Raw genomic sequence first — 26042 nt, 5'->3', positions numbered from 1 at the left:
ATCTGTCAGCAGATTTGTACCTATGAAACCGGCTGACCTATTGCATGTGCACTTAGCAGCTGAAGGCTTCTGTGTTGGTTCCTATGTTCATATGTGCCCACATTGCTGAGAAAATGAAGTTTTAATATATGCAAATGAGCCCCTAGAAGAAACGGGGGCATTGCCATTGCACCTAGAGGCTCATCAGCCGCCACACCCTCTCCACTTTGTCTTCAGGAGACGCCAGGGCCAGGTATGATCACGTTTACTCTGCCCGGGCTGTCAATTAAAGTGCAGACAGCGCGGCAGTTGCAGAGAGTCCAGAGTCTCTAGGTGTAAGGTCCATGCCCCGTTGCTCCTAGATGCTCATTCAAATATATTAAAACTTCATTTTTGACAGCAATGAGGGCACATATGTACATGGTACCTACACAAATGCTTTTAGCTGCCAAGCGCACTTGCAACGGGTTGTGCATTTTCATAGGTACAAATCTGCCGACAAATTCCCTTTTAAAGGGGTTCTCTGGTTTGGACAACCCTTACTTGTTAGACTGTCCCTTGATAATTAGCTGATCACCATGTGTCCTCTAACAATCACATATAACATGTGGGGAAACCTGGCAGTAAGAGTTACATTTCTGTACCACACCCCCACAGGAGAAATTAAGCATTACATAGTGCTCAGTGTACGTCAGTGGGTTGTTTGTGTAAGTGAAGAACAGGGCAGGTCTTCCAGAGTGAGAAATGTTCTTTGCATCTGCTCCTCACTCTGTCCAAGAAATGACCATTCTGAACAGCCCCTATAAGTGCTCATGCCATATCCGATCCACATCTTTTGTGGATCAGGTGCCAACCCATACATTTATAGGGGGCCGCAAAAGATGCGCACAGCACACTGTGTGCTGTCTGCATCCTCACATCTGTTCCCTGGCGCTACAGAAAAAATAGAACATGTCCTATTCTCGTCTGTTTGGGGACAAGGATAGCATACACTTGGCCGGGATCCATGTTTTGCAGATCCGCAATTTGTGGACTACAAAACACTAACGGCAGTGTGCATGAGCCCTAATAGGGTATTTCCAGATAGATTTTCTGAGATCGAGAACCCCTTTAAGATGTATTACTTTTTGCACATAAACTTGATCAATCATATTTTACTTTTCACTTACTAATATTACATTTCATAGTTTTTCCATTATTTCCTCATGTCCTAATCAAGAGACTTCAGAGCTCCAACGACCAGGTCCATACAACATATCATCGATCATTAGGAGCGTTCAGTGAAATTTTTTATCTTTTATATTTTTGGCGCCAAATTGTGTTTCATTATTATATTTTATCCATTGTATTTCATCTATTGTCCTCCATGTTTTGTCTGTTTTAAGTGACCCACAAAAGTGGACCACAGCACCACGTTTTTTATCCATATAATAAATTACTATATGCTATAATCCTGTCCTCAACATCTATGTCCATCTGGCATCAGATAGTGGAGTGCCCCCTACCGTTTCACTCACTTGCCAGTTCCATTGTATCTTGACCAGGGGTAGGTCGTAAGGGTCGTGCACCATACCTAGCTGATACAAGAGGTTAGAGTCGCTGTACTACATATATTTTACTAAAAAATGTGTCTTATGCTGGACATCAATTACTGCAGCGTACAAAGCTTTCCTGTTCTGTTCTTAGGGGAGATCTTCGAGTTGAAAGCAGAATTGAATAATGAGAAGAAGGAAAAGCGCAAGGAAGCTGTGAAGAAGGTTATTGCCGCCATGACTGTTGGCAAAGATGTGAGGTAATGGGAAGGCTTCTTCGCGGTTATTGGATCATATATTTAGGAGATAAAATAACTATATTTTTTTGTTATCCCTGCAATTTATAGACTGCATTCTAAAAGTATCCATACACCTAGGTTTCCCAACTCACTCATACATATACACGCCTGGGGAGAGGGGAGACAGCTGCCGCCAGACACCTCTTATCTCCTGGGAGATTCCCTCTCCTGTTTCATCCTTGACATCATCTCTCAGGGGAGACTTTGGAGCACGCCATGCATCAGTCCATCCTTCTGAAAACGGCGGGCTCAGCTGAAACATACCGAAGTGTATAGGAGCTTAATTTTTTGTCTCATTAAAAGATAACTCTAGCGGAGACAGAGTCTTAGCATCCCCTCCACACCCAAATCAACAAAGAAAAAAAAGAAGCAACATCTCAAATGCAGCATCGGATCCTTAGAACCACAAGCTTAAAGAGGACTTTTCATGGGTCCATACTTTATAAACTAAGTAGCAGGACATGTAGGGCCATACATGGGGGATTTCCCTGCACTTACTCTTATTTCTGGGCGCCGCTCCATTCAACCGTTGTGGCCCCCGTTACATTCTCCCGCGCTGTATGCTAAGTAACAGCATCGGAACACCGGGGAGGAGACGTCAGCTTTTCTCCCTCGGCGTTCCTTCTCCCTGGCTAGCTGCCTAATCGCTGCGCAGAGCGTCACAGCCAGGGAGAAAAAACGAATCGCCTTCTCTCTGGCTGTGATGCTATGCTAAGCGATTGGACAGCGTTACAGCCGGGGAGAAGGAGCGCCCAGGGAAAAAAAGCTGATGTTTCCTCCCCGGTATTCCGATGTTATTACTTAGCATACAGCGTGGGAGAATGTACCGGGGGCCACAGTGGGTGAACGGAGCGGCACCCAGAAATAATAGTAAGTGCAGGGACATCCCCCATGTATGCCCTACATGTCCTGCTACTTATTTAATAAATTATGGACCCATGAAAGGTCCTCTTTAAAAAAAAAAAAGTGCAATGGACTACTAAGTTTGGAACTTTAGTAATCACCATATTCATGCATTCAACCCTTTTGCTACCAGAGTATCTCATGTCCTTGTTGGGTGTCACTTTAGTAGCCAAGGGTGTATGAGATACATCCTTGCTACTAATTACTCTATCTCAGGCCATCTTCACATGGCTTAAAGGGAACCTGTCACCGGGATTTTGTGTACAGAGCTGAAGACATGGTTTGCTAGATGGCCGCTAGCACATCCTCAATACCCAGTCCCCATAGCTCTGTGTGCTTTTATTGTGTAAAAAAAAAAACATTTGATACATATGCAAATTAACCTGAGATGAGTCCTGTATGTGACTCATCTCAGGGACAGGACTTATCTCAGGTTAATTTGCATATGTATCAAATCGTGTTTTTTTTTCTACAATAAAAGCACACAGAGCTATAGGGACTGGGTATTGCGGATGTGCTAGCGGCCATCTAGCAGCCCATGTCCTCTGCTCTGTACACAAAATCCTGGTGACAGGTTCCCTTTAACCGCCTTCGGACCGCCTAATGCAGAATCGCGGTCTGGAGGCGGCAGCTCTGCGCAGAGTGACGCATATAGGCGTCATCTCGCGAGAGCCGAGACTTCCTGTGAACGCGCGCACACAGGCGCGCGCGTTCACAGGATCGGAAGGTAAGAGACAGGATCTCCAGCCTGCCAGCGGCGATCGTTCGCTGGCAGGCTGGAGATGCGATTTTTTTTTTAACCCCTAACAGGTATATTAGACGCTGTTTTGATAACAGCGTCTGATATACCTGGTCCTCTGGTGGTCCCTTTTGCTTGGATCGACCACCAGAGGACACAGGTAGCTCAGTAAAGTAGCACCAAACACCACTACACTACACCCCCCGTCACTTATTAACCCCTTATTAACCCCTGATCACCCCATATAGACTCCCTGATCACCCCCCTGTCATTGATCACCCCCCTGTAAGGCTCCATTCAGGCATCCGTATGATTTTTACGGATCCACAAAACACATACGGACGTCTGAATGGAGCCTTACAGGGGGGTGATCAATGACAGGCGGGTGATCACCCATATAAATTCCCTGATCACCCCCCTGTCATTGATCACCCCCCCTGTAAGGCTCCATTAAGACGTCCGTATGATTTTTACGGATCCACGGATACATGGATCGGATCCGCAAAACACATACGGACATCTGAATGGAGCCTTACGGGGGGGTGATCACCCATATAGATTCCCTGATCACCCCTCTGTCAGGCTCCATTCAGACGTCCGTATGATTTTTAATGGAACCACGGATACATGGATCGGATCCGCAAAACACATACGGACGTCTGAATGGAGCCTTACAGGGGGGTGATCAATGACAGGGGGATGATCACCCATATAGATTCCCTGATCACCCCCCTGTCATTGATCACCCCCCTGTAAGGCTCCATTCAGACGTCCGTATGATTTTTACGGATCCACGGATACATGGATCGGATCCGCAAAATACATACGGACGTCTGAATGGAGCCTTACAGGGGGGTGATCAATGACAGGGGGATGATCACCCATATAGATTCCCTGATCACCCCCCCTGTCATTAATCACCCCCTGTAAGGCTCCATTTAGACTTTTTTTTTTGGCACAAGTTAGCGGAAATAGATTTTTTTTTTTTCTTACAAAGTCTCATATTCCACTAACTTGTGTCAAAAAATAAAATCTCACATGAACTCACCATACCCCTCACGGAATCCAAATGCGTAAAATTTTTTAGACATTTATATTCCAGACTTCTTCTCACGCTTTAGGGCCCCTAAAATGCCAGGGCAGTATAAATACCCCACATGTGACCCCATTTCGGAAAGAAGGCACCCCAAGGTATTCCGTGAGGGGCATATTGAGTCCATGAAAGATTGAAATTTTTGTCCCAAGTTAGCGGAAAGGGAGACTTTGTGAGAAAATACAAAAAAAAAATCAATTTCCGCTAACTTGTGCCAAAAAAAAAAAAAATTCTATGAACTCGCCATGCACTTCATTGAATACCTTGGGGTGTCTTCTTTCCAAATTGGTCACATGTGGGGTATTTATACTGCCATGGCATTTTAGGGGCCCGAAAGCGTGAGAAGAAGTCTGGGATCCAAATGTCAAAAAATGCCCTCCTAAAAGGAAATTGGGCCGCTTTGCGCATCTAGGCTACAAAAAAGTGTCACACATGTGGTATCACCGTACTCAGGAGAAGTTGGGGAATGTGTTTTGGGGTGTCATTTTTCATATACCCATGCTGGGTGAGATAAATATCTTGGTCAAATGCCAACTTTGTATAAAAAAAATGGGAAAAGTTGTCTTTTGCCAAGATATTTCTCTCCCCCAGCATGGGTATATGTAAAATGACACCCCAAAACACATTCCCCAACTTCTCCTGAGTACGGCGATACCAGATGTGTGACACTTTTTTGCAGCCTAGGTGGGCAAAGGGGCACACATTCCAAAGAGCACCTTTCGGATTTCACCGGTCATTTTTTACAGATTTTGATTTCAAACTACTTCTCACGCATCTGGGCCCCTAAAATGCATATCATAGTTATATCCTATAACTACCCCACAAGTGACCCCATTTTGGAAAGAAGACACCCCAAGGTATTTTGTGATGGGCATAGTGAGTTCATGGAAGTTTTTATTTTTTGTCACAAGTTAGTGGAATATGAGACTTTGTAAGAAAAAAAAATCATAATTTTCCGCTAACTTGTGACAAAAAATAAAAAGTTCTATGAACTCACTATTCCCATCAGCGAATACCTTAGGGTGTCTACTTTCCGAAATGGGGTCATTTGTGGGGTTTTTCTACTGTCTGGGCATTGTAGAACCTCAGGAAACATGACAGGTGCTCAGAAAGTCAGAGCTGCTTCAAAAAGCGGAAATTCACATTTTTGTACCATAGTTTGTAAACGCTATAACTTTTACCCAAACATTTTTTTTAATCAATGACATGTAGAACAATTTATATATGGATGTCGTTTTTTTTGGGGTTTTTTTTTGCTAAATTTTACAACTGAAAGTGAAAAATTTAATTTTTTTGCAAAAAAATCGTTAAATTTTGATTAGTAACACAAAAAGTAAAAATGTCAGCAGCAATGAAATACCACCAAATGAAAGCTCTATTAGTGAGAAGAAAAGGAGGTAAAATTCATTTGGGTGGTAAGTTGTATGACCGAGCAATAAACGGTGAAAGTAGTGTAGTGCAGAAGTGTAAAAAGTGGTCTGGTCATTAAGGGGGTTTCAGCTAGGGGGGTTGAAGTGGTTAAATCTGCTGTGGATTTTGCAGTACAAGGCTCATGCACACGAATGTATTTTCTTTCAGTGTCCGTTCTGTTTTTCTGGCGGACAGTATGCGGAACCATTCATTTTAGTGGGTCTGCAAAAAAAAAAGGAAGTTACTCTGTGTGCATTCAGTTTCCGTATGTCCGTTCCGCAAAAGAATAGAACATGTCCTATTATTGTCAGCATTACGGACAAGGATAGTACTGTTCTATTAGGGGCAAGCTGTACCATTCTGCAAAATACGGAATTCACAGGGACATCATCCGTCTTTTTTTGCGGATCCGTTTTTTGCAGACCGCAAAATACATACGGTTGTGTGCATGAGCCCTCAATCTGCTGTTTTTCAATAGAGTAATCCATATTCAAAACCCACCAGCAGCTTACCATTGACTTCAATGGGAAAATTACAACACTGCATAGGTATGCTCAAGAAATAGCATGTTACTCCCCTCCCCCCATATCAAATGTTTACCAGCATCCAGCTTGTGGGGTCAAATATGAGAAGCCTGTGGCTTTACTACACAAACTCCAGGAGTACTACTGTATGGCAGCCCACCCCCCTCTTGGTATATGATATGCCATCCAGTGTGGGGTGTACATGACTGACATCTCTGGTATCCCTGCCTCACCCTATCTCTCTAGTTCTTTACTGCCGTTTCTCTTGTTGGTAGCACCCATTAATCACTGATTCGCCAACAACGCAGGCTGGCACCCCAACACAGAATTGGTACATCCAACCAGATATGTACACTAATGATTAGCGTACTAAAGTCATTGCTCACCACTAATTCCCAGACTGATAGCTCTTATATCCTATTATCCCTGCCATAGTACATTCATGTCTTGTATTTCAAAGAAACCCCTGTTACCAGGCACAAGCTGAACTACCGGTAATAACAGAGCCTCATTGTGCACACCACGCTGCTCAGCTACCTCCCTCTTTACTCACAGCAGACTTCCTCCTCCTGCTTAAAATGCCCTCAGGACCCGGACAGTTTTTTCTTTTGTGTTTTCATTATTTTTCACCGTCTTCCAAAAGCCATAATTCTTTTACTTTTTCATTCACATAGCCATATAAAGGCTTGTTTTTTGGAGTGAGAGTTGTACTTTTTGGTAGCACCGTTTCACTTATCATATAGTATAGAAAAATCGTCAGTACGATTATGGGGATACCAAATGTATGTACTTTTTGTTGTGTATTACATTTCGAAAAATAAAAACCTTTGAACAAATCAACAGTTGATTTGCATCAACGTGTCCTGACTAATCTGACATGCCTAACTTTTTTGATATTTCCATCTACAGAGCCGGTATATTTTGCGGATTGAGTTGACATTTTTACTAGAATCATTTTGTGGACTTTCATCACTTTTTATCCTATTGTTTTCTGTTGGCGAGGTGACAAAAACAGCTATTCAGCAATTTTATTTCAAAGGCAGGTCAGCAGGCATTCTTAGCAAACAGCACATCAGCTAGACGCAGGGGGAGAATTTTTTTTCTTAAATTCAGGGCTTTAATTTGTACATTCTTGGACCATTTTAGTCGCCATCTGGAGCCCTGATTTGAGGATGATGGCCAAATATTGCATGACTTCAGGTTTTTTCATTTATACACTATGGAAAGAGCCTTCTACTTATGCCTCTGTCAATTGTTATGTACCCAATGCTGGTGCCTGCTGCAGCCAGCTGATCAGTATGAGTTGTCAGGTGTTGATAGGATAGGCTGTTAATATAAAGTGGACTACCCCTTTAAAAACATCAATATCTAAAAGGTAGACATGCCCTTCAATATGATTTTTTTTAAGTAAAGAAGTGCTGATCTTAAGCATATCTTTATAGCAGTCAAAGCCCACTTTTCCAGATTCAAAGGTCTAAATCCCCTTCTTGCTGGCTACCTGCAACTTGCCACTAGAGGGAGCATCCTACTTACTGTTATACAAAATGTTCCCTTCAACTCATATGCTGACCAGGCCTTGCTGCTTGGGGCTGGATCCAATGTAAATAAAGCTGGACATGGTTTCCAAATCGTCTTGGATAGTTTATATAGATATTGCCTTCAAGTCTATCCACAAAGGACCAAATGCCACATAAAAAAAAAAAAAAAAAGGTGCTGTGGAACCTCACATTTGTGACCACTGCTTGTAGACCATCTACTTGTCATACTAGGACAAGCTAACAAGACGCATACTGACTGCCAGTATCTAACTTACCTTAGAGGACCTGCAGCAGGAACTCTGCTTGGTAACCTGAAACTAAACTGCGTTCCCCTATCTAAACAACTTCAAGCCATCTTCCCCTTTTAGCAGCTAGGACCCGCCATTGTGCCTGGTGTATGAGGGCTCCCAACCCTGGTACTCCACAAGAGCATTTTGGTTGACTGCAATGCAAAGAGAAAATTTGGATGTTTTCACCTCTTACTATAATATCATTTTCATGTCCAAAGTTCTGTGTTGATTCATTTTTAGCACAGAAAAAAATACATATGGGGTCATTTATTAAGCAGGAATACACCTAAATTAGGCGTATTTCTGTCGCAGTTTGCGACTTCTCCCCGCTAACGCCATGTGCGGTGGAGAATGGGATGGGCCAGCAGGCCCGTCTCATTTTACAATTTTTTTATACGCCTGTTATAGTCGTAGAAAATGGTCTAAATGTAAGACTGCTAGGAAGCTGTCTTAAATTTAGAAGTGGCGGAGGATCTGCCAAAGTTCTGTAGAGGCCGGCACCTCTTCATAACTTCAGTGATCCACCGCAAGTGCAGGGTTTATTAAGACCAGCATCTAAAACTTCAGTCTTAATAAATGTGCCCCATAGTTTTTTGATACAGAGCTCCAAAAACCCCTAGCACTATGATGGCTAACCTCTGTCCCTCCAGCTGTGGTAAAACTACAACTCCCAAGATGTACACCAGAGTGGCTGTTCTCAGAACTCCATAGAAATGAATGGAGCATGCTGGGAGTCGTAGTTTCACCACAGCTGGAGTGTCGGAGGTTAGCCATCACTGCGCCTAGCTGTTTGCCTGCAGCCACCACTAGAGGGCACATAGGAGCTTATTGCATGGTGATTTATTACTGTATAACATCTTGCAGTAAGAGCTGGTTGCCTGAATGTCATTTAAATGCATATAATTCCCGGGGGAACTATGTACTGGAAAGTAGGTTAAGCTGAACAAGTTATAGAACGTTCACCAAGTCTCCATTATAAATTATTATAGTAAAGATACTCCAGTTTTGCTAGAATTTTTTTCATTCCATTTTGAGAAGAAACATTGCATTTCAGGGGCTTTTGGAGCTTATTTTAGTTGCCATTATTTAAAGGGAGCCTGCCACGTTAAACATGGTGTCCGAGCTGCAGGGAGCATGTTATAGAGCAGGAGGAGCAGAGCAGATTTATATACAGTTTTGTGGGAAAAGATTCAGTATAACTTGTTTTTCTTTAACTTAAAGGGGTTGTCTCACTTCAGCAAGTGGCATTTATCATTTAGAGAAAGTTAATACAAGGCACTTACTAATGTATTATGATTGTCCATATTGCTTCCTTTGCTGGCTGTATTCATTTTTCCATCGTATTATACACTGCTCGTTTTCATGTTTATGACCACCCTGCAATCTATCAGCGATGGTCATGCTTGCACACTATAGCAAAAAGTGCTGACCCCTCTGGTGGCCAGGACCATGGGAGTTCACATAGGTTGGTGCATTTTTTTTTTTCTATAGTGTGCAAGCACGGCCATCGCTGATGGATTGCAGGGTGGTTGGTCGTAACCATGGAAACGAGCAGTGTATAATGTGATGGAAAAATGAATCTAGCCAGCAAAGGAGGCAATATGGACAATAATACATTAGTAAGTGCCTTGTATTAACTTTCTCTACATAATAAATGCTATTCGCTGAAGGGACACAACCCCTTTAAATTCCTGCTTATTCTGGGCTTTGCAGTGAAGCAGACGGTCCTATCAGTGATTAACAGCCTCCCCTCTATGACTGTGTACACAGAGAGAGCTGTCAGTCACTGATAGGACTGCAACCTTGACTTTAAGGGCTTATTCACACGACGGTATGAATGGGTCGGCAAAATTGCGCCATGTGCTGTCCACATCCGCAGTTCCGTTCCGCGGCCCCACAAAAAAGATAGAGCATGTCCTATTCTTGTCTGCAAGACAAGAATAGGCATTTTCTGTAAAGCGCTGACCATGTGCTGTCCGCAAAATGCGAAACATCCCCGGCGGTATCCGTGTTTTGCATATACGCAATTTGCGGACTGCAAAACACATTCGGTGGTGTGAATGTAGCCTAAAGCCCAGAATGAGCAGGAATTTAAATTAATGAAAAACAAGCTGTACTGAATCTTTTTCCGTAAAACTATATATCAGTCTGCTCAGCTCCTCCTGCTCTATAACATGCTTCCTGCAGATTATTTCGCATTTTTATGATGACAGGTTCCTTTTAAGATGCCACTATCTAATGACGGCTGCCTCCAGAACAGCCACTGTTCAGCAAAATAAACTGATTACGGCGGCCTGCTTTCACCACTGCACAGCATCCCCTTGTAGTGGGGTTTGTACAGAGAATCAGTCCGGACTGTTGTTTCTGGCCCAGAATCAAAGGGGTATTCCAGTTATATAAAGTTATCCCGTATCCACAGGATAGGGGGATAACTATTAGATTGGTGGGGGTTCTACGGCTAGGATGCCCACTGAGGACAGGGGCCCTGTATCCTGTGGGAGGCAAAAAAAACGGAGCGTCTACTCGGAATTGCGTGCTGTACTGAGCTATTTCTGGAACTCTCATAGAAATGAACGGAGTGGCCGAGTGCATTCCTGACCAGCCGCTCTGTTCATTTCAGGGGGACTCCACGGGGCATGGGGTACACCTGACTTGGTTTAAGCTACCATGGAACCTGTTATTAAGTACCCTTGTCAGCCATAAGTGAGCTTTTTCCCTGCTGTTTGGAAAATGAGCTTTAAAAGGCGTAGAATTAGGGAACATTTTTCTAATCTAGTTTATTTAGGAAAATCGCATATTTATACTAGAAAACTTGGGCAGAAATGTCCCTTAGCAGCGCTCTGAAATGTGAATACTTTGCAGTCTATTCAGGAACGTTCTCTGGTCTCTGTATATGAATAACCCCTATGTTCCTGTTTTTGTTTTTCTGTACTGCAGTTCTTTGTTTCCAGACGTGGTGAATTGTATGCAGACTGACAACCTGGAACTGAAGAAGCTTGTGTACCTCTACCTAATGAACTATGCCAAGAGCCAGCCAGACATGGCTATAATGGCCGTCAACAGCTTTGTCAAGGTAGCCGCTGCCTTCTACTATATTTCTATATGTCCATCACTTCCAATAAGAAATAATTACCTGATTGGAATGTATAGTGACATCATGTAGAGAAGTACCCTGCTTGGGACCCTCCACATATTAGCTAAATTATTCTTTATTAGTTATGCAGACAGTATAATTCTGCGTTGCGTGATTATAGATCGTCTATAATTTGCTGTGGTCAGGTTGCTGTGACCCCAGAATCACCAAGAATCCAACACTGCTGGAATGTCTGCGATTCTGGAGTTTCAGTGACTTGAGTCGCATTGAGTCCCCTTTCACTTCTATTATGCAGGGGAACTTTTACAATGCTTGTCACAGCCAAAGTCAACGTGTAGACCCAGCCTTCTAAGTTTTCCGACAGTTCTTGCAGTGACCAGATTATTGTTTTTAATAGGATTGTGAAGACCCTAACCCTTTGATTCGAGCTTTGGCTGTTCGTACTATGGGATGCATCCGTGTAGACAAGATCACAGAGTACCTCTGCGAGCCACTGCGCAAGTGCCTAAAGGATGAAGATCCATATGTGCGCAAGACAGCAGCTGTATGTGTGGCCAAGCTTCATGACATCAATGCGCAGATGGTAGAAGATCAGGGCTTCTTGGACTCATTGCGGGATCTGATAGCAGACTCTAACCCAATGGTAAGACCTGTGTTATTCTCCTTGGTCTTATCACTCCTATCATTTTAAACCATTTTTATTTACTAGGCCTATTGCACACGACCATAGGTGTCCCGTTGCCGTATTGCGGACCGCATATGCTGATCTGCAATACACGGGCATCGTTCCGTGTGCATTCCGCATCACGGATGCGGACCCATTGACTTGAATGGGTCCGCAAATCCGGAGATGCGGAACGGACCCTACAGAAGCACTGCATAGTGCTTCCGTGGGGTTTCGTTCTGTATTCCGTTCCGCAAAAAAATAGAACATGTCCTATCTTTTTGCGGAACGGGCAGATCGCGGACCTATTAAATTGAATGGGTCCGTAATCCGTTGCGGCTGTCCCATGGTCAGTGTTCGTGCATTGCGTCCCGCAATTTTCGGGCCGCAGGACGGCCACGAGGCGCACTAGTTCGTGTGCAGGTGGCCTTATACAGTATATGCTCTTCATTTTTCCTCCACGTATATACATTTTTTCATGTAGGACCGACCAGCTTGCCACCCTTCTTCATATCTTCTCTCTGCTCTTTCTTTCACCTTTCTGATTTTATACATTTGTTTGGACTGTATATGCGGTGTTTCTTGTACAATAAAAGCCGATGACCACTGGTGCCCTGGCCATCTTAGAAGAACGCAAAGTACCAGCTGTATATGGTATTTGCAATTTCCTTCCTGATGAGTTTTGATTTCCAGAAGGGGAACATACATTTTAAAGGCATTTACCATGATTTGAACAAATCCACCAAATGGCATGATGTAAAGGTCTAGTTCTTCCCTGGGAAACTCCCCCCCCAGCTTGGCTAGACCCGCACTGGTAATCAAGCTTATCTGATCCCTACTACTTCTGCCTCCATTTCTGCCCCACTGGCCCTGCAGATCCCAGGTCTCCCTGCATCAACATTCAGTTTGACGTGGGTCATGTGACTGCTACAGCCAACGACTGCAGCGGTGACCTGTCACTGGGTCACATAATGAATGGGTGATATGACCACTGCAGCCATTCATTGGCTGCAGCTGTCACGTGACCCACGTTAAACTGAATGTTGACCCGGGGCAACCCAGGACCTCCAGGGAAGCAATGGAGCTGGAAGCCAGTGGCAGGGATCAGGTATATATGGTTACCACCATGGGTCCAGCCATGCTGGGGGTCACACTAAACAAGCCCTTCAAAGAGTAATGTAAAAGAAAATAATATTTGTTGTGTCCCAGTAATGCCAGTATTTGGACAAGTGCTCAGTGATGTTACATCCATAATCATGTACTGTCTCTGTGGCATTTGTCGCCCATCGCCTTGCATATTGCCTTTATGTGCTGCAGACTGCCCTATTCCATGCAGTAGAAAAAGGGTACACTAACATATACAGCCCGACTTAGGCCAAAAGGTTACTCTATTGGCTCCACTGCCGGATCTTTCCTAGCTCATGTAAACAATGATATTATTTTTGGAAAGTAGGGATACTTTCACATCTGCGTTTTGTTGTCCGGTTTTGAGAGTTGGCACAGGCTCTCAAAATCGCAGCATAATGAATCAGTTCTGTCCCCATTAGTTTTGAGCAAACTTGAATTTTATGTTTTGCGTCCAAGGTTCGAAGAATCCTGTTATGGATCCCGCTACCACAGACCATAAGAGAATTCTATGACGGCATATACCATGGAAGACTTATAGGCTTCCGCGGTGCATGCCATCATGGAATTCTATTATGATAGTGGAATCCATAACTGGTTTCTTTGATAACCTGAACCTTGGATGCCAAATTAAAACACAAGTTCGCTCAACACTAGTCCCTATTCATTGTCAATGGGAACAAGACATTACAAACCAGAACGGAGTGCATCATAATGAATTCTGTTCAGGTTTGTTGTGTTCCCATTCTGGAGACAAAACTGCTGCAAGCGGGCAAGAAAAAAAACGGAACTGGCGCCCATTGACTTACAGTGATTTTAGTGCAGGATCCGGTTTCTTCGTTTTCTATATAATATAACCAGATACGTTCTGAACGGATGCAGCTGGTTGTATTAATAAAATGGAAGCGTGCTGTGGTTTTGAGGTCCCATGCCGGACAGCAAAAACACAGATGTGAAAGTAGTCTAAATCATTTGGGTAAAGTGGATTGTGAGGTGCTCAACTCTGTATGTTCATTTATGTGTGTATAAAGGTTTTTAGTAGGAAAAGGTAGAGCTGTTCCTGGATAGACATGACACATGCTCAGTATAACATTTGGTACATATAGTTATTTGTAATTTTGTATTATTTTAGGTGATTTATTGATGTTACTGGTAAGCTGATACATTTACATTTGTTTCTCTGTTTTAAAGTGAACCTGTCCCCAGGAAAATGCAGCGTAATCTGCAGGCAGCATGTTATAGAGCAGGAGGAGCTGAGAAGATTGATGTATTGTGTTAAGGGAAAAGATTCAGTATAACTAGTTTCATATAAATGATTGCTCTTTCTATGCTCAGGAGTCCAGTGGGCAGCCCCAATCAGTGATTGACAGCTATTTTGTTATGTCTGTGGCCAGTCACTGATAGAACCACCTGCTGTCACACCGGTGACAGGTTTTAGAAGGTCTGAAAGATTATCTGCACATCAGTGATCTGATGGACTCTTTTGGTTTTGGTTTCACTTTGTCTTTGTGTTGCTTGTATGTCCACACCTCCTGTTCAGGTGTGGATCATGTGACCTTTACCTCCCCCTATTTAGCCTGACTTTACCCATCACTCCTTGCTCTGGATAGCTTAATGTGGTTTTTGGAAGAGCTGGAGTGTGGATCTTGTTGAAGTCCTGTTCATTCATCATCCATCGAGCCTCAGAAGTTAAGTGTTCCGTTTGTTGTATTTTGTTTACTAGGCCTCAGCGAGATGCTGGTTCCTTCACCAGGGAAGGAGCGGGTAGTCTCTGCCCTGTCATGACCATTAGGGCATCCGAGGGCCACCAGGGTTTTCTAGATTCCTGTGTATGGGCATCTCTACCATCGAGAGGTGCCCCCATACGGATAGGAGTTAGGGCCAGGAACAGGGTTTTAAAGGGTGGTGACCCTTTTCCTTCCCTAGCGGTGAGGCCTAGTGTCTTTTCCCTTCCTTCATGTTGTCTTTTGGTGTTCTCCCCTACTACATCCGTGACACCTGCGTGATGAGAGCTTAAATAATCATAATTTAATTATAACTATAAGTTATACTTTCCTATCAAACTATACATCAATCTGCTCAGCTCCTCCTGCCCTATAACATGTTGTGGCTTCTAGTTTTTGTTAATTTCACGTACGAATCGGTGTACGATTTCTGACGCTCTGCTCCAGACTGCTTTATTGTGATACTGTTGATTCTGTTCCTCAAGCTAAGTAGACTGGAATAGGTTTTGGCACATTTGGCCTGTGGTTTCTGTTGTTTTTGCATGCATCTGCAGCCGGTTGCCTAGCAACGTTCTATCTCTGCTCTAGATGACTCTGCATGAAGTGATACACGGGGTGAGGGCAGTGTTTATTGGTTGCCTGGCAACTTCACTACTTCCCTCCAGGTGATTCCATCCTGGTAAAACTCAAGTCCGTTTTTTCTACTTTAAGGAATAAACACCGATATAAACCGCTTTGTTTCAGAGGAGAGTGTTGTAAAAGAGGGATTTATGGGAAAGCTTCATGCACATGACATGTAAATGCACAATGTGTCCAGGGCCATTATGCTTGTTATAGAGCGTCAACCTGAGGGTGCGTATTCTCAATATACATGAAATATTAGTAGTTGTTGATAGCCTTTATTCCTCTGTATATCTGAAAACTGCACTCTCGCAGGACCACGGTCATAGCAACCCACAGAAGCAGTTTAATTTTGTTAAATTTTTGCTGGTTTTAAAAAGTAGAGGTTGTAAGGGTCCATTCAGATGTCCGTAGTTCAGGGTCTGCATCCGTTTTGTGGGACTGGTGCGGACCCTTTCATTTCAATAGGGCCACAAAAGATGGGGGACAGCACACTGCGGGCTGTCTGCATCCATAGTTCTGTTTTGCGGGGAAAGATGGAGCACGTCCGGTTTCCGTGTTTTGCAGATCTTCCTTTTGTGGACCTCAAAACACTAGTGGGCGTCTGAATGGACCATTAGACAACATTTTCACTTTGGAAACCTGGCAGAATAACCACTTTTTTTTTTTTTTTTTTTGAGCACCTGTTTTTTGCCATGCTGTTTTTTGCCCAAAAATCTGTCTAAAAAATGGCACAATTTGGCACATCCAGGGTTTCTACACATTCTTCATGACGGGCTTGAAAATCAGGTGGGCTTAGTGGTAAGTGGTTGGAGCTTCACAGGACGGTGGCTGGGGCCAAGGATGCACCATTTTTACATCTAAATTTTGGCTTAATTTTGGCATAAAAGTCTGTCCATGTAATCCAACCAATAGTTGGTATAGAGTCAGAGAAAAGTGTCTATCCCTGATTTATCATCCAGCCTGAGCCCCTGTGATAAAGGTCTAGACTGCCCGTCTAAGCTTATTCCATCTATAGGATTAGTATATCTGGGCCTGTATGTTTTCCCACTAGTGGTGTCTTCACTCATCTATATAGAAAGTCATGTGGAAATGCCTGAAAAAAACCACCAAGCACTCCTGAATGAAATGAAACCAGAAAGACCAAAAACACCACCTAATAAACAAAGGTGTCAGCGGCAGAAAACAGTGTTTCATATTTCCCATAGACCTTCAGCTAACATCTGGAGCTGGTGTTTTAACTGCAAAAAAAATCAAAATGCATCAAAAACCCAGGGGCAAAAATGCTTAAAAACCCCAACAAATACCTACGTGTGAAAGCACAGATCCCTTTGCATAGGGAGTAAACAGTAGAATTACTTGATAAACCTTGAAATTCCGCTTTTTTATTTCATAAGGGAAAAGGTGGTAAAATATTGCCATCTGTAATGGGAATTATCGTACACTGCGCGAGATTCCAAGAGCCTGACCTGCTCATTCAGGATAATTGTATAGGGAGATATCTCCACAGATCGGCAGAACAGGGCATATGCTGCTTGGTGACCACAGTGACTTGATGCAAACTGACAACTCTTGCTATGTTGCTGTGAAATAGCATGGGCATACTGGGCGGCTCTGAACTTAACCACTGCCTCGCCATGCAAGATTTCCTTATAAGCCTAGCATCGTTTGCTTTCACCATTTTGTTATGTTTTCCTGACCTCGCCATTTCGTATTAACACATGTTTCTATCCGGATTTCTTTGCCCAAGCCCACACTTGTTTTGTTTTAATAGGTTGGTAAGTGGAAGATTCCTATTAATCAGAAGCATATTACACCTCATTAGCTGCGTTACACACTCAGTTAATTTCCCAATTACCCTGTGACAGCAACAAAGCAGCCTGATGTCCCTGCTCTTATTCATCCTGCTCTATCTACTCAAGCTTCGCTGTTTTTGCCTGAGTAATGCCCACAGGCTGCCAGTGCCCACCTCCAGTTTAGGAGTGTTGTGTAGTGCCACACAGTAAGAAATTGGGAGCTTTAAAGGGAATCTTTCACCACCTATAACCCCATCAAACTGCCAAGCATAGCTTGAAGGACACTGATTCTAAATCTGTATTTCTTTTAGTCAAATTAACTTGCATTCCCCCACAGTTAGCTTAAGGGCTATGTACTCCTTTGCAGTCACATTTTTTTATGATTGCATTTAACTTGTATTTTCCTGCGTATAAGACTACTTTTTAACACATGAAAATCTTCTCAAAGTCGCGGGTCGTCTTATACGCCGGGTGTCGTCTTATATACCGGTATACGGCGTGCTGAAACTTACTTCCTAGCCGGACTGGAGAAGCTGTCCTTCTCCAGCTTCAGGGACAGGCGCCCTCTAGCTGAGCCACCGTGCGCTGCATCCCGGCCAGCCGCTCCTAAAGCAGCCCCCTCTCCCTGCTCTCAGTGGTTTTCTCATGCCGGCAGTATCTCATTGCGTACTACCGCTCAGATCGTCCTAAAGTCAGGGAGGGCTGGGCAGGCAGGGAGAGCTGACCCACCCAATCCTAGCAGGCTTTGTATGAAGTGTGCACAGAAAATACCGGTACATCGCTTGCCGTGATTGGCTGGTTGTTGTATACTGGGTTGGATTGGCGATTCTGAGGGAAGGCGGGGGAAGCAGGAGCATCTGCACTTCAGCCAATTCTAATGTTGGAACGGCAGATCTCTAAGGAAGTTTGGTGTGCATCTTATCTGTGGTGAAAAATGCAGTGCAGCACCAGTATCTGTACATGCAGTGCAGCACCAGTATCTGTACATGCGGTGCAGCACCAGTATCTGTACATGCGGTGCAGCACCAGTATCTGTACATGCGGTGCAGCACCAGTATCTGTACATGCGGTGCAGCACCAGTATCTGTACATGCGGTGCAGCACCAGTATCTGTACATGAGGTGCAGCACCAGTATCTGTACATGAGGTGCAGCACCAGTATCTGTACATGCGGTGCAGCACCAGTATCTGTACATGCGGTGCAGTACCAGTATCTGTACATGCGGTGCAGCACCAGTATCTGTACATGCGGTGCAGCACCAGTATCTGTACATGCGGTGCAGCACCAGTATCTGTACATGCGGTGCAGCACCAGTATCTGTACATGCGGTGCAGCACCAGTATCTGTACATGCGGTGCAGCACCAGTATCTGTACATGCGGTGCAGCACCAGTATCTGTACATGCGGTGCAGCACCAGTATCTGTACATGCGGTGCAGCACCAGTATCTGTACATGCGGTGCAGCACCAGTATCTGTACATGCGGTGCAGCACCAGTATCTGTACCGGTACATACAGTACAGGATACAAATGGCTAACAGTCAAGACCCCATTATGGCTCTACCAGCAAGAAGAAAGAAATATGAAGCCAGTTTTAAACTTAAAGGGAACCTGTCACCGGGATTTTGTGTAAAGAGCTGAGGACATGGGTTGCTAGATGGCCTCTAGCACATCTGCAATACCCAGTCCCCATAGCTCTGTGTGCTTTTATTGTGTAAAAAAAACCTGATTTGATACATATGCAAATTAACGTGAGATGAGTCCTGTCCCTGACTCATCTCACGTACAGGACTCATCTCAGGTTGAGTCAGGGACAGGACTTATCTCACGTTAATTTGCATATGTATCAAATCGTTTTTTTTTACACAATGAAAGCACAAAGAGCTATGGGGACTGGGTATTGCAGATGTGCTAGCGGCCATCTAGCAGCCCATGTCCTCAGCTCTATACACAAAATCCCGGTGACAGGTTCCCTTTAAAGTTGTAAACTTTGCCATGGAAGATAATAACTGCGCTGCTGCAAGACAATATGGAGTAACAGAAAAGATGGTTCGGGACTGGAAAGCAAATTAAAAAAGAGTATGCAAAGGGTTAAGTGTGCATTAAGAAGATGCACCCCACATTGGCCAGAACTCAAAAAACATGTAGCAGACATGGTGAATTAGCATCACCAAAACGGTTATGTAGTGACACGTGAAATACGTTTGTTTGCACTTCAGTGGGCCAAATGTAACCCAGATCACAGCCACAGATTTAAGGCCACTGTATCCTGGTGTACTAGATTATTGGAAAGGCATATTATGGTACTAAGGCAAAAGACGAAAATTGCACAACAATTACCTGCAGATCTTGATGCCAAAGTAAATAGCATTGGAGGGGTAGTCTTATACGGCAAGTATAGCCCAAACCCTATATTTTAACTGGAAAAGTTGGGGGTCGTCTTATACGCCCAGTCGTCTTATACGGAAAATACAGTATTTTTGGCTAAAAATCATATTTTTTAAATGGCCTTTATTAAAAATATTGAGCTGTTCAGTCACAAAGGGTTAAAGGGGTTCTGCACTTTCAATTAACTGATGATCTATCCTCTGGATAGATCATCAGCTTCTGATCGGCGGGGGTCCAACACCCGGGACCCCCGCCGATAAGCTGTTTGAGAAGGCAGCGGCGCTCTAGGAGCGCCGCGGCCTTCTCACTGTTTACCGCCGGGCCGGCCGCCCGCCCACTGACGTCACGACTTGTATCAACTACAGTGGGCGCGGCTAAGCTCCATTCAAGTGAACAGAGCTTAGCCGCGCCCACTGTAGTTGATACAAGTCGTGACGTCAGTGGGCGGGCGGCCCGGCGGTAAACAGTGGGAAGGCCGCGGCGCTCCTGGAGCGCCGCTGCCTTCTCAAACAGCTGATCGGCGGGGGTCCCGGGTGTCGGACCCCCGCCGATCAGAAGCTGATGATCTATCCAGAGGATAGATCATCAGTTAATTGAAAGTGCAGAACCCCTTTAACTGTTTTTTCTAGCTGTGTGACTTGTAATTTCACTTTGTGCTGTCATCTAATAACCTTTATCTCTAAACTACTAAAAGGTTATAAACACTTACTTAAGCCACATTCTTATCAGTAAGATAAGAACTGAGCCGTAATGAGTGCTTATAATGTCAGAGAGCAGAGATAAGGAGTCCCTCTGCTCCTCAGGTGACGGAAAAGACAGAAAATCCACAGGCAACTGGTATTGCATGTCAGCTCTGTACACAAAATACGATTCAATGTCATTAATAAGTACCAATTGAAAAAAATATTTTTAGCTCAAAATAAGTATAATGCAATAATAATAAAAAAAATTGCCCCCAAAAGTGTACATAGCCTTTAAAAAGGAACCACATGTTCCCTGCACTCTGCCCAACCTCTTGATAATAAGAGCAGATGGGCGGGCCTCAGTACTGCCTGTATGCATAACAGGACTGCACATCCTTAGTAGGACTCATCAGAGCTTGAGGGGATCACAGCACGGGTAAGGCTACATTCACACTAGCGTTAATATTTTCCAGTATGGAGATCCGTCATAGGGTCTTGGTACCGGAAAAGAACGCTTCGGTTTTGTCCTTATTCATTCATTGTCAGTGGGGACAAAACGCAACTGAACAGAACGGAATGTTCCAAAATGCATTCTGTTCTCATACCGGAGAGAAAACCACAGCATGGGATCCGGTTGTATTATCTTTATCATGGTCAAGATGGATCCGTCATGAACTCCATTGAAAGTCAATGGGGGACGGATCCGCTTTCTTTGACACAATAGAAAACGGATCTGTCCCCTATTGACTTTCAATGGAGTTCATTACGGATCCGTCTTGGCTATGTTACAGATAATACAACCGGATCCGTTCATAACGGATGCAGACAGTTGTATTATCAGTAGCGGAAGCAAGCGTTTTTGCTGAACCCTGCCGGATCCAGCAAAAACGCTAGTGTGAAAGTAGCCTTAGAAGTTGAGTTTACAAAAAGGCTCTCCCAGCTATACTGCAGTGGTATTAGAAAGGAGGGGGGAGGGTAACATGATATGGTGACAGATTCTCTTGAGGTCTCATGCACACAACCATGTCCGTATTTTGGTTCGCAAACCATGGATGCACAAAATATGGATACTTTCCTTGTGCACTACACATTTCTCACTCCCATTAATAGGAAGAACTGTTCTCTTTCAATAAAAGGACCAGAATAGGACATGTTCTATAATTTGTGGAATCATTTCAATGTATTCACATATTGTAATTAATAGCATGTATTGTATTGGAGCATGTCATGTGTGAACGGTGCCTTACACTAACAGCTTAGCCCAGTTTATGTAAAATTGCCCTCAGATGACAGTGCGGTTGTACTCTGTTTGTGGCAGATTCACAAGTAACTGGGAATTTGGAGCAACAAGCACTTTTGAGTGATGGGCTGGGCAGAGAAAGGACTAGAGTGGCAATGCCCTCAGTGCATTTAACAATCAATTTTCATATTGATTAAAAGTTGAAGTTCTCTTCAGTGGAGCCACAGATTTACTAGAAATAGGCAACATTTTATTCAAGTGAGCAAAGTCGGCAGTTGCGTGAGTGACAAAGGCATGATCTTACTGACAGACACTCTTTAAAGGGGTTGTCCCGCCTGGAACTTTTATGGCATATTGACAGGTTAGATCTCAAATGTCTGATAGATTCCAAGGGTTGTCCCCTTGAAGTTCATTAACCCGTTTGCTACCAGCACCATATAGGTACGGTGATGGGTAAACAGGGAGGCCACTCGCGCGCGTGCAGCGGGCGTCATGGCTAGCGGGTCTCCGCTGTTTCAAACATTGTATGCCATATTAAAGGGGTTGGCCACTTTCTGGTTATTGTTGACCAAAATGTATATAACATGATTATATGGCACTTACTAATAAAGTCTTTGTTGAAATTCTGCACCATTTGCTATATTGCATAACGTTCACAAAGTCTATTGTACTGTCAACACAGAGGCCCTGTCCATAAAATGGCTGCTTATGGAGGGTCATGTGACCAGGCAAACACCTCCGTGTGATGTCTCCTCCATTCAGAGACATTGCCCCTGCCATCTGCACTTGTTCTGTTAGGAGTTTAGTGCAGGAGCAGTGTGGATGAATGGAGGCGGCATCACATGGAGGTGATCTGCCTGGTCACATGACCATCCATCAGCAGCCATTTTATGGACAAGACCTCTGTGTGGACAGCACAACAGACATTGTGTTCCTTATAAAATACAGAAAATGGTGCAGAATTTCGACAAAGGCTATTTTAGTAAGTGCCATATAATTATCTTATATACACATTAGTCAACAATAACCAGAAAGTACAACTTGTCCCACAAAAAATAAGCCCTCATACAGCTATGTGAACAGAAAAAAAATTATGGCTCAAGGAAGATGGGGACGAAAAATAAAACACAAAAACGAACCTCTGGTCAAATCCATGTACTTCACCAAGCTGCTCAGCCAAAAAACGTACATGAATTGATTTGGTACAGGCGCCATGAGTCTTCGGGCTGCCGCTCACTGGGGACACCATCTTGCTAATCAAGGTTCCTTCCAATATCAGGTGTCCTGCTTGATGTGAGTGACAGTGAATGTCCTCTGCTGACCACACCTGTCTCTAGGAAGGTTGCTTTTCAGCTGTCTGGTCAACTTTGAGCGCAGTCATTCAGAATGTATAGAGGATGTGTAAGATTCTGTAATATAAAGGACACTGTCCTAGTCACATATTCCATTTCGCCTGAATTGTCATTCTGAAAGTGGCCTCATTTCCCATCTCCCTGTACAGTAGGCAGGATGAAAGTGTGAGTGATAGGGTGCTATCTCAGAGCAGTGTGTTTAAAGCCCCAAGATATCGCAAATGCATGTAATTGACTTTATAAGCATGTAGTGTTCAAAATCAGCGGTCGCTCTGCCTGGATAATGGGTCTTTTCATTTGTCGCACTGTGAAGTCTGAAGACACAAACATTGCTGTCCTCCTCAGACACTCTTCCGAAAATTCTGTTCTCTGAGATAGCTGTGTCCAGGCTTTGACGCTGAAGTGTACAAGTCATCCTATGAAGTCTAACTGATGGCTTAATGGGCCTCGCCTTTGTTTTCTTAATTAAAACCCTCTCCTTTCTGCTCACTCTAAACAGATGCATGCCCTCTTTTCTACAAATAGTATATTGGTAATAATAATTGCCGCAATCACAGTCAAACAGATGCTGAGACAACACATGAGTCATTAGATAAGAGTACTGTTTGACTTTGTGGTTGATCTGAGATGGATCGTCCCATCTGAAAATCCCAGCGTAGTTTTTTTGGGCAGAAACTGTCCTGTAGGACAGGTATCCTAAGAAAGAAATGAGCAACTCTGATCTCTAATAAGTGCTACCAGTGACTGTGCAGGAACCCCCCCCCCCCCCCAACTGGTAACACCCATCCTAACCAGTAGCAGTTCATTCATAACCTCTAGTAGAAATAATAAAGGAATGGCACAACACAGAGTTATCTGAATAGATGCTCCAGAATGAGGTCTCATAAGGAGGCTTGTGATGCTGTGGAGGGTCCTGTCATAGTCTGGTCTAGGATGGTATAATTAATATATAAAGTGGGCATGCCGTCACTAAAACGGTGAACGTGTCACAAACATCATGTACAAAACCACATGCAAAAATGCTAGAGTATATTCGAAAATACAACAATTTTTTTTTTAGTTGAGTCAAAGATATAGATAAATAATGAGTAGAAATCATATTCCGGAATTAGTCTGTAGCGGGATAATATATGCTTTAGAAGACTGTAATAAAGTACATGTAGATATCAATAGTTTGCTTCAAGATACCCATAATAGGAGAAAATGTAATGCAGGAGACTGATCCACCCGTAGTTATGCTGTAGGTACAATACATTTAGATTGCAGTGGTGATCACGTTCCCAGCATGTTTCACCAGACATAGATGTCATTATTTGTACCTATTTGTATTAGGGCTCATGCACACAAACGTATTTTCTTCCCGTGTCCGTCTTTGTTTTCTGGACCGTATGTAAATCCATTCATTTCAATGGGTCCGCAAAAAAAAACAGAAGTTACATTCCGTTTCCATATGTCCTATTATTGTCCGCATTACGGACAAGGATAGGACTGTTCTATTAGGGGCCAGCTGTTCCGTTCTGAAAAATACAGAATGCAAACTAACGTCATCCGTATTTTTTGCGGATCCATGTTTTGCGGACCACAAAATACAGACGGTCTTGTGCACAAGCCCTGACTCTACTGTACGGAATATTAAGTGAAACTATTGATATGCACATGCACTTTATTTTACTCTACTGTATATTGTCCTGCTACAGACTTCCATGGTTGATTGCTTCTCTGGTGTATGTCTGCGCATCTTTTATTATTGTATCTGTATCTTTGACTTGACAATAAAGTTTTGTATTTTTGAATATATGCTAGCACGTTTTGTGCCTAGGTTGAATACTTATCCTCCCCTCTTTATCTAGGTGGTAGCCAATGCTGTGGCTGCACTATCTGAGATCAGTGAGTCCCATCCGAATAGTAACCTCCTTGACCTGAATCCACAAAATATCAACAAACTGCTGACTGCGTTGAACGAATGCACAGAATGGGGCCAAATCTTCATTTTGGACTGTCTCTCTAACTACAATCCCAAGGATGAGAGGGAGGCACAAAGGTGAGCAGTACATTTGATTAAACTCCCTTAATGTGAATCTGTCACTAGATGTTTGCTCTCCTAACTAAAGGTGGCCATGTGCATTGAGGGCCCTTTACACGGGCCGACAATTGAACAGATGATCTTGAGGTGTAAATGCACCGCCAATTACCCGATGAACAAGCAAAACGCTCGTTTATCATGTAATTGTATCTTTTGTGCAGTACAAAAGATCATCATTTATTTTTGTCCCACTATGGGACTTCCACATTACAGGGTCTGATCCCTGTCTCAGTGCAGTACAATACATGTGTACTGTACTTCATTGACTATCAGTGTAATATATTAACACAGTATAATACACTGATAGCTTGCCTATGAGACCCAGCCTAGGGGTTGGTCCTCACAGGCCTCCGTAGCTGCTGGTCCCCAACACCTTTTGAGGCTGCAATGGCAACCATCGGGTCCCCGCCACCGCAGTGCGGGGACCTGATGGATCAGGAGAGGGAGAGCAAACCTAACATATTCTACGTTCATGGCTGACCGCGGCATATGAGGGGTTAATCCACTGGCATCAGCGTTACCACCGATGCTGGTGGATGCAGTAGGAATACAGCTGTCCGTAATAGCCGGGCCCCTGCTGCTAATTGCGGCCCCGCACATGGGTCAGCAGGAGGATGGACAGCAGGACGAGAATGCTCGTCTTGGGGCGCAAAGTAATGGCTGTTTAGGAGGAGCATTCTCGTCCTGGGTCCTTAAGCTGTTAGTCTTCAAACAAAATGAACGTTCATCAGGTGAAATTTAACAACAAACTATCTTTTTAGCTGTCCGATGACAGACCTTTATGGTCTGAAAAGTAGTCAACCATGTTTAATATTTTCGTGAACGGAAGATCGTTCTTTGAAAGATCTTTAATCCATCGGCTGGCATGTATGTTTAAACAACTGTGATGGCCAGTATGGACTAAAATGTGTATGGCTGTATCTACAAAACAATTGTTGACCAGATGATTGATTGTTCAACCGCTG

The 26042-nt window shown here is 43.7% G+C and overlaps 1 protein-coding gene across 1 annotated transcript in view; it reads left to right on the top strand.

The window, feature by feature from the left end:
- The window catches only part of LOC122932012 (AP-1 complex subunit beta-1), a 125627-nt gene that overhangs the window by 35040 nt on the left and 64545 nt on the right, over positions 1-26042 (top strand). The window contains exons 3-6 of the mRNA XM_044286154.1: positions 1666-1771; positions 11245-11380; positions 11799-12044; positions 24845-25035. Coding sequence (XP_044142089.1) covers positions 1666-1771; positions 11245-11380; positions 11799-12044; positions 24845-25035 — 679 coding nt within the window. The remainder of the gene's footprint in view (positions 1-1665; positions 1772-11244; positions 11381-11798; positions 12045-24844; positions 25036-26042) is intronic.

This window comes from Bufo gargarizans, chromosome 3, assembly GCF_014858855.1.
Source record: "Bufo gargarizans isolate SCDJY-AF-19 chromosome 3, ASM1485885v1, whole genome shotgun sequence".
NCBI classification, from domain to species: domain Eukaryota; kingdom Metazoa; phylum Chordata; class Amphibia; order Anura; family Bufonidae; genus Bufo; species Bufo gargarizans.
The sequence above is the reverse complement of the archived record's forward strand: the minus strand, read 5'-3'. Positions and strand labels throughout refer to the sequence as shown.